Source organism: Manacus candei, unplaced genomic scaffold, assembly GCF_025592945.1.
Source record: "Manacus candei isolate 608988 ecotype Guabito, Panama unplaced genomic scaffold, ASM2559294v1 h1tg000050l, whole genome shotgun sequence".
In the NCBI taxonomy this organism is placed as follows: Eukaryota; Metazoa; Chordata; class Aves; order Passeriformes; family Pipridae; genus Manacus; species Manacus candei.
Genome location: NW_026138098.1, coordinates 30,480,943 through 30,496,000, shown reverse-complemented (window position 1 = coordinate 30,496,000; position 15,058 = coordinate 30,480,943). Strand labels below are relative to the sequence as shown.

The 15,058-nt window shown below is 43.7% G+C and overlaps 1 protein-coding gene across 2 annotated transcripts in view; it reads left to right on the top strand.

Annotated features, from left to right (window-relative positions):
* The window catches only part of ANK3 (ankyrin 3), a 205,971-nt gene extending 191,149 nt beyond the window's left edge, over positions 1-14,822 (top strand). The window contains exons 46-49 of one of the 2 annotated variants that reach the window (XM_051800208.1): positions 8,162-8,245; positions 8,370-8,429; positions 10,264-10,356; positions 13,412-14,822. In XM_051800208.1, coding sequence (XP_051656168.1) covers positions 8,162-8,245; positions 8,370-8,429; positions 10,264-10,332 — 213 coding nt within the window. In that variant the 3' untranslated portion in view covers positions 10,333-10,356; positions 13,412-14,822. The remainder of the gene's footprint in view (positions 1-8,161; positions 8,246-8,369; positions 8,430-10,263; positions 10,357-13,411) is intronic. The other variant, XM_051800209.1, reaches the window with a different exon arrangement.
* Positions 14,823-15,058: the final 236 nt, after the last annotated feature.

Below are 15,058 nucleotides of genomic sequence, written 5' to 3'. Positions count from 1 at the left end.
TGGTTGTCTTCTGCTGGAAAATAACTGTGCTGCATGGCATGTTGTGTCCTTCACTGACACTGCTGTGCATGGTGTTGGTCTCCTGTAGAGCAAATATGAATTGCAGACAGAAGGGTAACTTTTTTTCTCTGTTTTCTTTAAAATATTTTAAGTTACAAGTTAGACATTTGCAGGAATGCACATGAGTGGAATATAGGAGAGTATGAGCAATGTATTTTGGTTGAAACTTGTGGTAGTAAGTGCTTAATGTGTTCTGGAAAACCTTCTCAATACAGCAAATGATCCTGATTTTAAACCTATCGAAGTTAATAAAAGTCTTTACGTTGCCTTCAGTAGGCTCTGTTTAATATATTTATTTACAGGTTGCCTTTATTTATAGCACCATATGCTTTATATGCTGATAACAATGGCATAATCAAATAATTGCATGTGCCCTCATATTTTTTCTTGTTTGGTCATACAGTATGGCATTATTTGCCTGCAGCATATAGCATGAGAAAATAATTCTGCATCGGAAACCATTATGTTAATCACTCAGTAACTTACAGGATTTATTAGGCTCTTATTAGAAAACCATGTAGTCAAGCCATGAAAAAAAACCAGCCAGGCACCTTAGTGCTATTACAGCACTAACTGAGTTTGCCTAAGCTATAATTGTTACTTTAGGAATAATCTGTGATATTCCAATTGCACATATCTATATCACTGTTGTTTCAATGCTTTGTGGAGGGGAGCCTGCGTACAGACACCGCACTTCTTGTGCAATGTGGGTGGCAGATAGGCTGTTCTGCACAGCTGCCAAACAGTCCAAAATACAGACACTTTCAGAAAAGGCAGGATGATGTTTCTGTCTGTCTTCATCATGAGTCTCTTCAGTATACCAGTCATGTTTCTGTTCGGGATAAGGCAGGAACTGCAAAAATGAGCTCAGTAGAAGCGAATGTTTTGTCCGATCCGTCATGTCTCCAAGCAGAACCTGCTGCCTTCCATGAGGGGCCCTGGGCAGGTCAGGGTATAACCCTTCATCAGTAGTTGCCCCTGCAGATAAGACATGACTGCTCAGGCTTAGGAATGTGGGGCAGGCGGTCTGTGGGTGATTACAGACCCTCCAACGCTGTAGGGGCATCTCTGGTAAAACACAAAGTGTAAATGTGCTGCAAGTTTCAAAGGCTGCATAGTTGGCCTGTAGCTGAGGTCCCCCACCCAATTTATGTCTGAACTATTTTGGTGTCTGCTGGTTTGGAGGGAGGAAATGTTGGAGTAGAAAAGGGGAAAGCGTGTCAAAGGCAGCCTTCACTTGGTTTCCAAGTACAGCCTCTGTGTTTAGAGAAAGGCACAGAAAATTGGTCTTAAATGTGGTGGTATAATTTGGGGTTGAACTTTTAACAGAGCAATGGTAAAGCGGCATACATAGTGTTGCAATCTGCAGCTAGTGCAGACGCAGTGGGGAGGGTGTGCATGGTGAGTGGAGGCGGCTGAACCCGCTCTGTTGGGAATGTGTCTGATCTCAACTGGATTGGAGCTGTACCTGTCTCTTGATTAGAAAATACATGTGATGCTTCTGTTATTTTCTGATCATTTATAGCTTCTTTTTTATCCCCCACTCTGCGTCTCAAGACAAGCTTAAAACAGGACAAGAAAAAAATTGAAACCAGCAATCGTCAAGCCTTTTTAGAGAAACAGCCATTTCAATGAGTATTTTAATCATGTAGAGTTCATGAAATGCTGGTATGAAATGAAGAATCAAGCTTTAACATTGGTAGGGATCAGAACTTCAATTTCTGCACATTCCTGGGAACAGAGGTTCAGTTTGGGTGAACTGAAATCACTGTGAGAGCATGCACCCAAGATGGGGAACAGCTCCTCGATCAGGGAAGAGGTCTCAGGATACAGTGCTCAGAGGCACTGAGCAACACTCTAAGCCTGCAGAGTAAAAATTTTAACTCTTGTATTCCTGCTGCAGGGCCCCCAGCAGTGGTTGGGAGCAGCAGGCTGTTGCCTGCCAGTGCCTGAGTGCCCGGCAAGCCCAGCCCCACAGCCCCAGTGCCTCTCTTAGGCTCATACTGAATGGTGCCAGTGCACTTCCATGGAGCAGAAGTGAGAATTAGGCTCTCCTCTACTGTGTTTTCTGACACACCTGGCTAGCCTAAGTTGTTAAGTGGCGATTCAGGGTGGGAGGCAGGGACATTTTCACTCTGACCTGACTCTCCCATCCCACAGGCAGCACCTGCCATGCACTGATGATGAAATGCTCCAGTGCTATTCTGCAGTCATGCCTGGACCATGGGGTACTTATCCTACACTGTCTTATGTTGTGGTTAGTCAGGAGCCAGCCCTAGAAACCTTTGTCGAATTTGCATTCTCTGGAATAAGAGCTGTTTTGAATATCTGAAAAACCTAGGCACAGGCTTCAGAAATGGATGCAGTGCTGTGCCCATGCTGTCAGCCTGCTCTGCCAGCTTGTCTTCAGCAGCAGTGGGGAGGGGATGAGGGTATGCTGGGAACCTCCACTGGGCAGAGCTGCATGTGGGAACTGCATTGGTTTACCCTAACCTTTATTAATAGGATCATAGAATGGTTTGGGTTGGAAGGGACATTAAAGATTATCCATCTCTACCCCCCTACTGTGGGCAAGTGCCACCTTCTACTAGACCAGGTTGCTTGAGCCCCATCCAGTCTGTCCTTGAACATTCCACTGATGGGGCATCCACAACTTCTCTGGGCAACCTGTTCCAGTGCCTTACCATCCTCACAGTAAAGAATTTCTTCCTAATATTAATCGCTCTTCCTGGTTTTCATTACTGCCTGCATGTTGCATTAAAAGCAACAGTCACGTGGCCTGCAGGGATGAAGTTTGGCAACGCCAAAACCTTGAGGATAAATTGAGTCCTGTGTAAAAAAGGCTTTGCTGTGCACCTCCACAGGTACTGTCAGGGCTGAATTGCTTCATTACCTTTGCTCTTCTTTCCCAACTTGTTTTTCCTTTCAGTGCATTATTGCTAAAACTGTTATTTCCGTTTAACTGCTACCTTAGTTCTCTGTCCTGGCCCAAATATGGGGCTTTTCTCTCCCCCGGAGGTATTTTCCCAGCAGTCCAAGAGCTGAGTCCTGTCAAGTGTTCAGCACTCTCGAGCACATTCCCATGGGATTTAGCACTTCAGAGGGCTGAGCCTATAAAACCAGACAAGCAAGGACTGATGCCCATTTCCACATGTAATAGGATCGTATTCTAACCTTAAGGTAGTGCAGATGTTTTTGTTTTTGCTTCCTTTCCCCTCTTGTGTTCACATGGTGGATTGATGGGATGGGGCATTACAAAAGAAATGGGTTTATGGCAGTGCAGGAATGCGAGCAATTAGCACACAAGGGAAAAATAAGAGTGCTGCCACAATGTGCATATTCAGAGCCTGATCCAAAGCTCCTTTTATTCAGTCATGGCAGAAATCAGTGTCTAATTTTTCATGCTCTTTCAGAGGTTGTTAAATCTTTCATGGATACAAATTTTTGGCAAAACTATTTAGTAAGTTTCTTGCCGAAAGGTTTATGGTAGCATGTAATGGAAAACAAAATATATTTCTAAGCAGGGGTTATTCAAATCTGCTGTAATTTAGTATCTTGTACTTTTTTTATTTCTTGCCAATTTTTATTAAAGATTTGTCCCTCTCCATGTGTTTTGCCATGAAACGCCCCATTACTGATCATGGAGGGTTTGTTTCAGCCTGCACTGGACAAGTGGCGTGGGAGCCTGAGCAGCAGTCAGTCAAAACTGCAACCAGCAGCTTCCATGGTCTTACTATTCAGAGGAAACTTATTTATGGAAAGTGAAAATGTGGCCATCCTGTAGGTGAGAAGAATTAAGAGGTCTATGTAAGGCAAATGAGAAGCGTTTCTTTTTTTGTGTTCAGCTGGGCACAGCCTCTCCACTGCAGTCCCTGTCTGTCTAGGAGAGCAGCAGATTTGCTCTGCTCTGTAGCTTCCGTCACTTTGTCTTGCCCCAGGAGAGTTGGAGCTGCCAGCCTCAGTAAAATAACACAGGGGTAAATTAAACCACTCACTACAAGTGCTGTTATGAGGTCTGTTCATTCTGTTGTCCTTCATGCAAGGAGCAACAAACCTCTGAGGCAGCTCCCAGTAGTGGGCTGTACTGTGTCCCCTTTGCAGCACCATTTCCTCTCAGGTCTCCCTGGCTTGCAAGTTGGTTTGTTGGGCTTTTTTTCCTTTCCTCCCCCTCCTATGGCTTTAGCAATACGTCTGCAAACAAGCAAGTACAGACTCAGCACGGGCGCAGGCGGAGAGTCGTGGCATCTGATTAACAAGGTCTCCCTGAGTAGGCAGAACTCACTAATGAAAATGACCTTAATGAAAGATGTTTGTTTCTCCTGCCACTGCCACAGAGGCTTGAGACCCCAAGGAGACTGAGGCACAGCTGCTGTTTATGCATTACAAGAATGTGATCTCGAGACTGAGGGGATTATGTCCTGATGGTGGCTTAGGCCAGTAGGGGAAGAGGTCTGAGTGCTCTGTACAGCTCCTGTTCCCATTACGGCATTGCCTCTGGTCTTTGGCAAAATTAAATATTTAGGATATTTCCATCTTGCTTATTTCTGCCTGCTTTTAAATTCCTTTTTATCCGTCGGGGTAAGACACATCCAGCCGCACCTTTTTTCTCCACTGTTGCAACAACACTATATGTATAGGAGGAATAAAAGGGACTATTATCCCTCTAGTAACAAAACAAACATGAAAGAAAACCAGAGCTCTGACAAATCTGCAGTGAACTTTGGCACAACACAGCAGTATGGACTGTATAACTCCATTTATCTGGAGGTCCCTGGTAACACCCATAATCTGCAAATAAATGTTAAGAAAATCAGTGGAGCTGATCAGTGGAGTGGACTTTGAGGAAACTGCTCTTTGCTTCTCCTGCCCTGGAGAGCAGCAAAGAGAGGATACCAGCTGGTTTTGGCAGGACTACACTCCAGCGAGCAGGGTGACATTAAAGCACTCTGCTTTGCAAAGCTTCCTGGCATGTTCTGGGGCTGAGGCTTGCAGACTGCAGCCTTTGTATGCTTTAGTCCCAGGGATATAACTGGGCTTCCAGTAATCGCGGTATTAAGTTTTCTCCCTGCCCTTCTAAAGCTTTTGGTACTGTGACAGTGCTTTTGACTGGTGAAGGGTAAAATGAAGCCCACATAAGTATGATGGAGCAGAAAGAATTTTATTCTTTAGCTGTGACGCAGATGCACCAGCTTTGTGTTTAAAAACAGCTTTTGTTGACAAGGTCATCTAATGTGCCATTCTAACCCAAAGCTGGTTTGAGATCTTACGAGTAAAACTGCCGGTGGGTAAGGGGTTTTTTTTCCTAGCAAACATCCATCTTTATAACTGCATAGGATTAGAAACGTCAGTAAATCAGATCTACCTCCTGCCAATTGTGAGCCCTCCTGCTATTTGTTTAACTACCCACCAGCAAGAGAATTGTGAAAGCTGGATTTCATGCATGCTGACTGCTGAGTATTTACAGCATTTATCATTAAACTGTGCTTAAAGGAGCATGTAGCTAATTAAAAAACAAGATTCACCACACCTTTAAAACTGCATTTTGTTTCAAGAGACATTTTTCAGTGCATCCATACACTTCTCATTTTAAAGCTGAATGCAGAAATTCTCTCTGTTTTAAGGGATAACCTTGCTCCTAGCTGCAATTAGGAGTCAAAAGAACCAGTACACACAAGTGATATTGGTGTGTTAAGTAGTCTGGTGACCTTGCTGCTGGCCATGTTGTTTTATTTCTGATTTTCATGGGTTTTATTGTAGTGGCTTTGGAGATCCTGTTCATGAGAGGGAACCTTTCCATACCTCTGTGCTCCATGGGATGTCTGGGCCAGGGCTCTCTTCTGCTCCTTAGGGCACTGTGTGGGATCGCACTGGGGAGTCTCTGAACCCATGTGTGGGAGGCCAGGAAAGAAACTGTGCAGATAGTTCCCCATCTGCTATGCATCTGATTAAAGTATTAAGTCTCCGGAAATCAGTATTTCCCCTCCCATGTCTTTGTGAATAGGAAGCCCCACAGGTTTCAGTTCCCAAAACCTTTACCCAAGCCTCAGCAGCAGTCCCGGTCCTGTCCTGGTTTCTGCTGTTTCTCTTGTGAGAAAGGAAGCAGCGGCTGCGGTGCCGGGCCCTGCTCACCGCGGGGGCCGCCCCTCACTTCCCTCCTCCTGCCATTGCCTGGCCGCGGGGCTGAGGCAGGTGTGTAATTTCTCCTTCCTGTGACCCCTCCCCCTTCTGGGGAACAAGTTGTCCAGGCTCCTTCTGAAGGCTTCAGTAGCCGTTTGTTCGGCCTTGCTTTTGTAGGGATGCCACCATTCCCAAGCCTGGGGACCTCAGCTCTGTCCCTTCAGCCCCAGGTGCAGGACCTCATCCTTATGTCCCTATGACTCCATAGGGAGTCCACCTGGCTGTGGTGCCTGCCCTTCTCGGGGTGATGCTTCCTGAAGCACCTGCATTCAACAAGTTTTACAGTTTATAGCCTGTGAAAAGCCTGAGGAAAAAGATGTGAAAAATGTCTGGAATTCTTTCATTGCTTAATTATCAAGTGATGACTTCAATGCAGCTTTCAATGTGAAGAAAGCAGAAAGTCTGCATTTGTGAAGAACGACAAATGCTGGCCAGGGGCTCAGCTCTGGAATACTCCCCTCTGGCTCCTACCTGCTGCCTTCCCCCCAAAGCGAGGGAATTGGAAAAGCTTGGCTGTAGAAAAGACCACAAATGGCTCGTAATCAAAAGGAATGACTTATTTTGCTTAGAGCTTAGAAATAGCATACAATCCTAATGTTACAATGTACATATTGAAAAAACCCTATTTGTTGGGAAAATGGTTTTAAAAAAATAAACATGGCATCACTGTGTTTGTTTGTTATAGAACAGCATCAGGAGCTTATGTAGACAACTATGTAGTGTATAGACCACAGTAAATAGTAATTATATTTGCCCTGTTCTGTTTCTTTAGGTGGAAGCGTTAGGACAGATTGATGTTGAGCTATAATAATCTAATTTTAAATATTATTTTTTTAATATTTATATAACATGTTTTATACAATGTTTCTTTCTTCTTCTTTCCTCTAGTTGTAATTTTTTCCATAGTGGGTTGAGGGGAGAAGAAAAGTTTTAAGGATTTTGTTTGTTTGTTTTTTGTTTAAATGGCTATTCATTTGCAAGTGGAAATTTTTCATATGTAGGCCAGCTACATTATCATTATGTTTGCTTTATTTATATGAAAGATACAAGTACAGTCAATGGATATTTTTGAAGCATCAAAAGCAGTGCTTGCTTCAGCACCCAGGTTTGGAAACATGACTTTATGAGGTAATGTTAGCAAAGTTCTTCTGGAACATAAGTTCACAACTGCCAGCTAGCCTTAGACTCTAAAGTAATGGCATTTATTTATGATTTGAGCTATAATTCTTGTGGTGGACTTGAGTCATTAGCATAGCAGTTGGGAAGCTGCTTTTACATTTACTTACACTGGTCCTATAAATTGCTGACACTATAAGAAGCGATGGCTGGAGTGCTGCCGACCTCAGTAAGTCATGGACTGGGCTATAGGTCCAGGCAGGTGTTACCATGGCGGGCAAAGTGTCACGTAAGATACCTTTCTCCATTTTGTAAATGCTGAGAAGTCTTGTCTTCTGTGTGTATGTTTCAGACTTCATGTTTAGCAAGCTACAGGCAGAGCTGTCTTTTTAAATCCCAAATTTCCCCCATGTTAGACCATGTTACTGTGTGTGCCGGGCGCTGAGAAGCTGTGAAAAGCTAATGGATTTCTGATTAGAGATTATGTCATTATGAATTTGTGCCTCCATCTCACAGGTCTCAGACTGACCACAAGTTTTTGTTGCACAGACAGCTTCATGCCATGCACTAGTTAATAAGAGCAATGTGCTAGAAGCTCACTACTGGCTTTAGGGAGACGTTCTGTAGAATAAACTCACAGGTATCGGCATGCTAAATGAACGAGGCTTTCATACAATTTGTGTGACATAAAGCAAACCGTTATATAAAGTTGAAGCTAGCATGTGCTTGTTGCTTGGATTGGTGTGGAAATATGTGTGGGTTTGACAGAATATAGGCTCTATTGCTAATCTTATAACACGTTCTTTAGGGTGAGGAGGCAAAAAACATTCCCGGTGAATCTGTAACAGAGGAACAGTTTACTGACGAAGAAGGCAACGTCATCACGAGAAAAGTAATCATGAAATACATCACTGCTCTGAGTCTTTGCATTCAAGTAACTTCTTTTTAACATACTTTCTCCCTTTAGAATCTAGGAAAAAAAAAAATCGATATTTTTCATGTATTGCTTTCCACAGATCACCCGGAAGGTAGTAAGACGCTTTGTTATCCCCCATGAGAGAAAAGTTGGTGAAATGGTAATGGAACGGGGACAACCAGGAAATAACAGTAGACACAGAGGGTTGTGTTGACTGCTAGAAAGTGCTGCTAAAGGGCTGGAGGTTTGCATTTAACAAGAAGCCTTGGCAAAGTGCGGTGCTTGCGGTTATTGGCAAGTTGTGTGTTTGGGTGACGGGGCAGGGGTGTCTCTCTGTGCTGTGTGTGGGCAGGGGCAGCATCCAGGGGGCCCAGATAAATTCTGTTGGCACAGAGCATTAAGGTCTGTCTCTGTAAAACAGGCAGCAGGCTTAGGCCATAGGTTTTGGGCCTGTTTTGTGCCATTAAGATGAGCCATGTCTGTGTGTTTGGTTAAGCCCTTGCAGAATTTGTGCCTTATACCTGTAGGTGTGTTGTGTTGCTTTTCCACCAGCCCAAAGGAATGAACTGCAGTCTGATCCCCACTGGCCTCTCACTCACCTGTGTAATACCCTTGTGCTAGTGACTGAGGGTTTGCAGGATTCAGGGGAACAAGCACATACCCAAGCAATGGTATCCTCTACAAGCAAGCACCAATACAGGATTTTGTCCCTGGTGATTAAAACTGGAAGCCGTTCTGCAGGGCTGGATTATGCCCAGCTTCACCACCCTGAAAAAGAAGGGACAGTGGGAAGGACAGGGCTGCTGTGCGCCGGCACACCCCAGCTCTTCTTGCAGAGGGCTCCAAAGCTATGGGCAGGAGTGGGCAGGCTGTGCCTCAGCTGTCCTCTGTCTCAAGGAGCCTCGGGGGAATGGGCATCACCTCTGGAAACAAACGGCTTCAGAAGAGCTCGTGCCTTCTTCCCCAGCACATGGCCCTGGGAGGTCTTTGCTTCAGTAAAACTGTCCTTGGGGTTAGTGAAATTCTTGTTTGAGTGAAAACAGATTCAGAAAGGAAGATAACAAACACTCTTTATGTACTGGTAGTAAAAAAGAAAGAAAAAAAAAAGCAGGGGACACACACGTCACAGAAATAAAAGAATTGAAACAAACATATTTCCATTCCCACTTTCATAGTCGTTTATCAGGGGAAAAAAAATTCCTGCCCAGCAAGGGGGAAACATTTTCAATTTGCTGCACCAGATTAGATTAGTTGGAAACTACAAATAGTAACAAATACATCAATGCAGATCACCTGAGGGGTAAATTCTGCCGATAGCTACACGTAAGCAGATGCCTTTCTCTGATGTGAGTGAGGCTTGTGATTACTGGAGTATTTATTTTTAGATGATTATTGAGCTACTTTTAATGAGCAAAGATGAACTTTATTTTGGGGCTTGATGTTTTAAAGACACTGAAACCTGCACTGCTTGTCACTGTTACTGGTTTTACTTCTGTGCTGCTTCAGTGGCGGTTTTTGCTGGCTTTCTTCCTCCTCCTTTTATTCCATTACTAACCTGCTTACTTTAAAGCACAGACGTTGTGAAACATCATAACATCAGCCACAGCCTATGCTATCAGAAATGTTCACCAATCCAGCTGAGCTGGGAGGCCAATTGGGAAAGGAGATTTTTCCTTGACAGTGGCACTGGATCCCACTGTAGGTGGTGGCAGGGGCTCTGCCGAGGACTGCCAGCCAGGCACTCCAGCGCAGGGGTCATGCTGAAATTGTAGACCTATGTTTCCTGCTTGAAGATGATATTTCAGACCTGTGCTTTTGCAGCTCAGCAGAGTGGATAAATAGATTGTGTGTGTCTTTGAAATGAAGTGTTAATGTGATTTAACTGCTTTTTACTTATCCTGTTACAGCAAAATGTGAAGCCTGTTTTGGAAGCAGATTTATAGTTACGAGTATTCTCTGCAGACTATGCTAATGTTAATACTTTTCCTTCAAAGCAGGGGGAAGCTTATAAGGTTAAGACAAAGAAAGAAGTCAGACACGTGGAGAAGAAAAGTTACTCATGAAAGCTGAAAGCCGACCATGGAACGGTCAGTGTGATCCATTTTCTTCCATTGCTGAAGGCTTTTGTCAGCATGGCGCTGTGCAGCACAGGGAGTAGCACCTGGGCTGCACAATGGCTTGACTCTGCTACCCTGACATTGCTTTCCAGCTGCAAAGCTCAATAGCTTGCCCTTGATCTTGTAAGCAGAAAATGACCTTGTGTTCACATATAGAAACTGAGCTTTACTTCTTGGAACATAAAGCGATATTGAGGCATGTGCAAGATTTCTGAGAGTTTTACAATGTCTAGTGTTTGTAATCCTTTCTACACCATTTTCTACCCCTAAAAATTAACTCAAACACAAATAGCAAAGGAGCTGCACACAAGTAAATCTGCTGGGAGTGAAAGGCTTCTTCCACTGTCAGGCGTGTGATCTGAGGGCAGTTATGCAAGTCAAAGTCCTTGTAAGTGAAGTGTCTCAATATTTGCCAACAAATAATCCCTACCAACTGTTTCTTGTGAATTTTATTGATCCAGCCTTAATGATTGTAGCAAACCAGCAGCTGATGGTATAAGGGCTTTCCAAGCTGAAACTAAATGCACAGGCTAAGACACCCTTGCCAGAGGTGACAGAGCACCCTGAAGCCAGAGGCTGCCTTGTCTCGATGACAAAGCTACAGTCACACAGAAACATGCCTGTAAATACAGGAGGAGCCTGTCTGTGTCTGTCAGTGCTGGTCAGTCAGTCATGGCTCCAGGTTTACCATGTTCATGTCTTTTTTTCTACTCAGCACTTCTCTTAGCTTTGTTGGGTTTCAGGAACTGGGCAGAGGAAGAGTTTATGAAATGCAAGTCTATGTGTTATCCTTTTCTTGTACATCTGGTATAGGATTGACTGTAGGATTTAAGAATAGGATAAACAGGACCTGGAAAACATGCCAGATAGTGATGTGGAGGAAAAGGACAGAAGCAGAGTCTCTCCTGAGTCACCAGTCCCTTCTGACTGCTGCAATGTAAGGTAGCCACCTGTGTGTGCGAATAGTACCATTTGAGATGAGCAGCTCTCAGTGTGTGGGATCTAGCTGAGGGATTTATGGGATCAAGCCCCAAGGAGCAAGCTTTGTGAGGTGACTGGCATGCTTTCAGCATCTGGTAAGCACCTACTGCATCCACTTAGCACAACTGCTGAATTCCTGCTTTTATTGAGAGCCCTCCCATGTGTGCTAATAGAGTAATATAGCTTCACCTGCCTTGCTGCTCAAAATACTCATACAATATTTAATGTTTTGAAAAGGGAGGTGATTCTTTTGAAACATCTTTCTCGTTCATGGAGTTTAGGGATACAGGAGGAGTGCAAGACAAAGGGACGGCATTGCTTGTATGAAATTGTGTCCGACATTGGCTTCCATGTTGTTCCATGATCAATCTGCAGGGGCAGACCAGCAGAAATGTGTAAACTCAAAAGCACTGAAGGCAAGATGGGGCATTGAACCCCATAAGCAGTATAGCTAAAGAGCCTGCCAGCATACAAGCTTAGTGCAGCACACCCTGAGGATAAGGGAGAAGCATTTCATTTTGAAATGAAATGACATAAATAAGGCAGTCCTTGCCTAATGTATGAAACAGAGTCTGACCTTCATGAAGCCAGACTGAGTTCCTCAGAACCAGATTTGCTCCCGTAACTGCTGATGCATTTCTCCTGTGATTTCCAGTAGGCAACTCTTCCGTGCTAGAGCCCCTACCAGAGAGTCTGCCTTAGATAATGAACCTTTGCTCAGGGGGGAACTTTGTCCTGTAAGATGAATCTCTGTACTCCAAACTTTGATATGATAAGCATGACCAAATGTGCGTTAAGTAATTGTGAGCCCAGTCAAGAGTCCATTGAAAACATTTTATTTGGATGTAGAAGTGGAAGTATTTGCACAGGCAGGGGATTCTAACAGAAAACCAGTTTGTTTTGTAATCACAAAAGGCAAAAAAAATCCTGTTGGGGAGGCAGAAAAACACTCTTTTCCTTTGAGTGTTTGAAAAAAAGAGACAATGTTAGCTAGATTTTGCTGTGAAAATGTCTTTATCACCATTGCAAATAAACCCATTGTGAAACCTAGGCTAAAAGGAAAAGCCAGGAAGTCTTGCGTGCAATTCCTCAGGACAGCACTGTGTGAGCTGGCATGACTGCTGCGATGGGAGCTTTTAGCAGCAGGACAGATTTATGACAACTGTAGATGTGGACAAGGACAGATTGCTTTAGCGTAGAAGGAGAGCGTGGCACTCCTGGGGAATGCGTGTGGACCTGTGACCTGATTAGTAAAGCGGCATGTCCGTGCCAGCCTGGATCCCGCAGGCACTGCGCAAGCCGCGCTCCCGAGCAGGCTGCCCTGTGCCCAGGTGCTGGGGAGCCGCAGGTCTCCCAGCTTCTGGTGTGTTTGTGTTTCTGCTTCCTGCCCTCCTTGCTGCAAGACATTGCTGTTGTACAACAGATGTAACAAACTCACTTTCCTCACGTGCATGGCTCTGGATGGGCGAGAGCAGGAGCTGGACCCCATCTCCTCGGAGCCAGGCGGGAGATGAATGGGGCTGCCCCTCTGCCTCACTTTGTCCTTCACCATGCCTCCTGAAGGCTGGACTCAGCATTCCTGGCTCTGCCAGTCATGTTCCCGAGAAACTGGCAGAGGTGGATGTGCAAGGAGAGCGGGTTCTCCATCACTGTTGGGGGTGCTTGCACACAGTGAAGAAGAATGCGCTGTGGAAGCAGCAGCTCTCTTGTTCTGGAGACGATGCCGTTTCTTCCACAATAAAAGTACCTATTCCTTGTCATCATCGGATCTGACGGGCTGGTGCTGTGTCTGGGGTGATGAAATGCAGCGTGTTACAAAGGTACTTGTAAATCAGTTTACGAGCAGTGTGGACATCTGCAGCTGCATTTTCCCCTCATGCTGGGAGCTCAACTAATGTCATTACTTATCTGGAAAGTGTGTGATTTATCCTGCTGCAGAATTCCATCATGCCAATTGCAGCTTTTCTGTTTAGTCAAGGAAAGGCACGAAATTGATTCTAACGAGAGATTCTGAAATGATTTCTGCTCTCTTTTCTTTCCATAGGACTGTGTGCTTTTACTGCCAGTATTCTAGAGGGACAGTCACGGAAGAAAAATCAACAGGAATTAAACATTCACCTATAAAAGTGTGCGTGTGTTTGCTGCTTCCCCACATTAACCGCATGGTTTTTATGCAAAAAGAAAAAAACAAACAAAAAAAAACCCCAAACAAAAAAAAAATTAATTTAGCATGAGCCAATTTACAGAGCATGGAAATTCACGTTCATTCACAGGATTGGAGGGTGCGCAGTTACCAATGCAGTGTATATACAAGATGCCATGCTGTTAACAGCTTCTTTCAAGCAGTTTGATGTCATCTCAAAAGAAATAAATTCCTGTGGCCAGAGAGGATATGCGAAGACAAAATTGTTAAACCATGGAAAGACACTAAAATTACTAAAATCCACAACAGCTCGCCTTATTTTTCTTGGACCCAAACTGTCAGGGTATAAAACACTATTTGTTTCTTTTTTAAACATCAATAGTTTTGCTGTAAATAAATAACACTGTATAAATTCTAACAAAATAGAATAAATGTTGATAAGGCACTGCCTTTTCAATCACAAACAGAATATTGCGAATGCATTGAGCAGGCTAGGTGTCTCAAATAGCTGCACCTACAGGGATATTCTGGGTGTATCTTCACAGATTCTTGTATATTAGCAATTATAATGTTTGTATATGCAAAAATGCTAGCTTGATTTTAAAAAAATCTTTAAAATCTGCTGCAAATTTAAATGATTCCCAAAATGAGGAATTCTGTAGTTCTGTGAAAATTTTTCTTCAGAGTACTAATATTTTGATGCATGTGTTTCACCTTATTTTGATTAAATCTTTTCCAGTTTTGCAAACACTATACCGCAACATGAAAAATAAGATTTTATCTGTAAACACAAAGCCGTTCATCTAATATTTGTTGCTGTTGCCTATTTTTCAATGAAATGACCTAAGACCCATAACATATACAGTAGTTGCATTATGGGGAGGGGGGTGCTATCTGTTCTTGCTTTATAACGGGGGTAATGCTTGCAGCTTTAGAAGTGGGTTGGTGCTCCAAGGAGCACAAGTTTGGGATATTTTTAAATGAACTGAAGAGAAATTATTAGCTAATAGACTGGCAGCACGCTGTAAAATTATTACTGTATTGTGTACTGGCTATAAGATGTAGAATCTTTCAGTAAGCCAATCATCTGTAATCATCCTAGCAGTGTAATATTAGGTTGTTAAGGCTGCTGTGTTTTAAAGGGCATTTTTATTTGGGTTTTGGTGAAATACTTTAATTTGTTGATTATATTCATATGGAAACAGCATTCATTGATAATAGCTCTAATTACATATGTATGAAAACAACAAACACTGGATGATCTAGTTGATTATTTAAGCATAAAATAAATTGTGTTAAAACTCTTGGATAATGTGTATTTGGCAGTGTTCTTGTACCCTACAGACGTGAGGCTTCATGGGGCCAGCTGTTAACCACCCCTGGCTCTGTCTCTTTTGTCTGCTCCACCTCCTTGTCTTCCAAGTGTGCCAGGCTTGGCAGGCTGTCCCCAGGTCAGGGGAACGGGAGAAAAACACAGCAGCCAGCAGCACATGCCCAGCAAAGTGCTGAACCCACCTCCCTAGGACGGAAGAGACGTGGGGAAAGGGC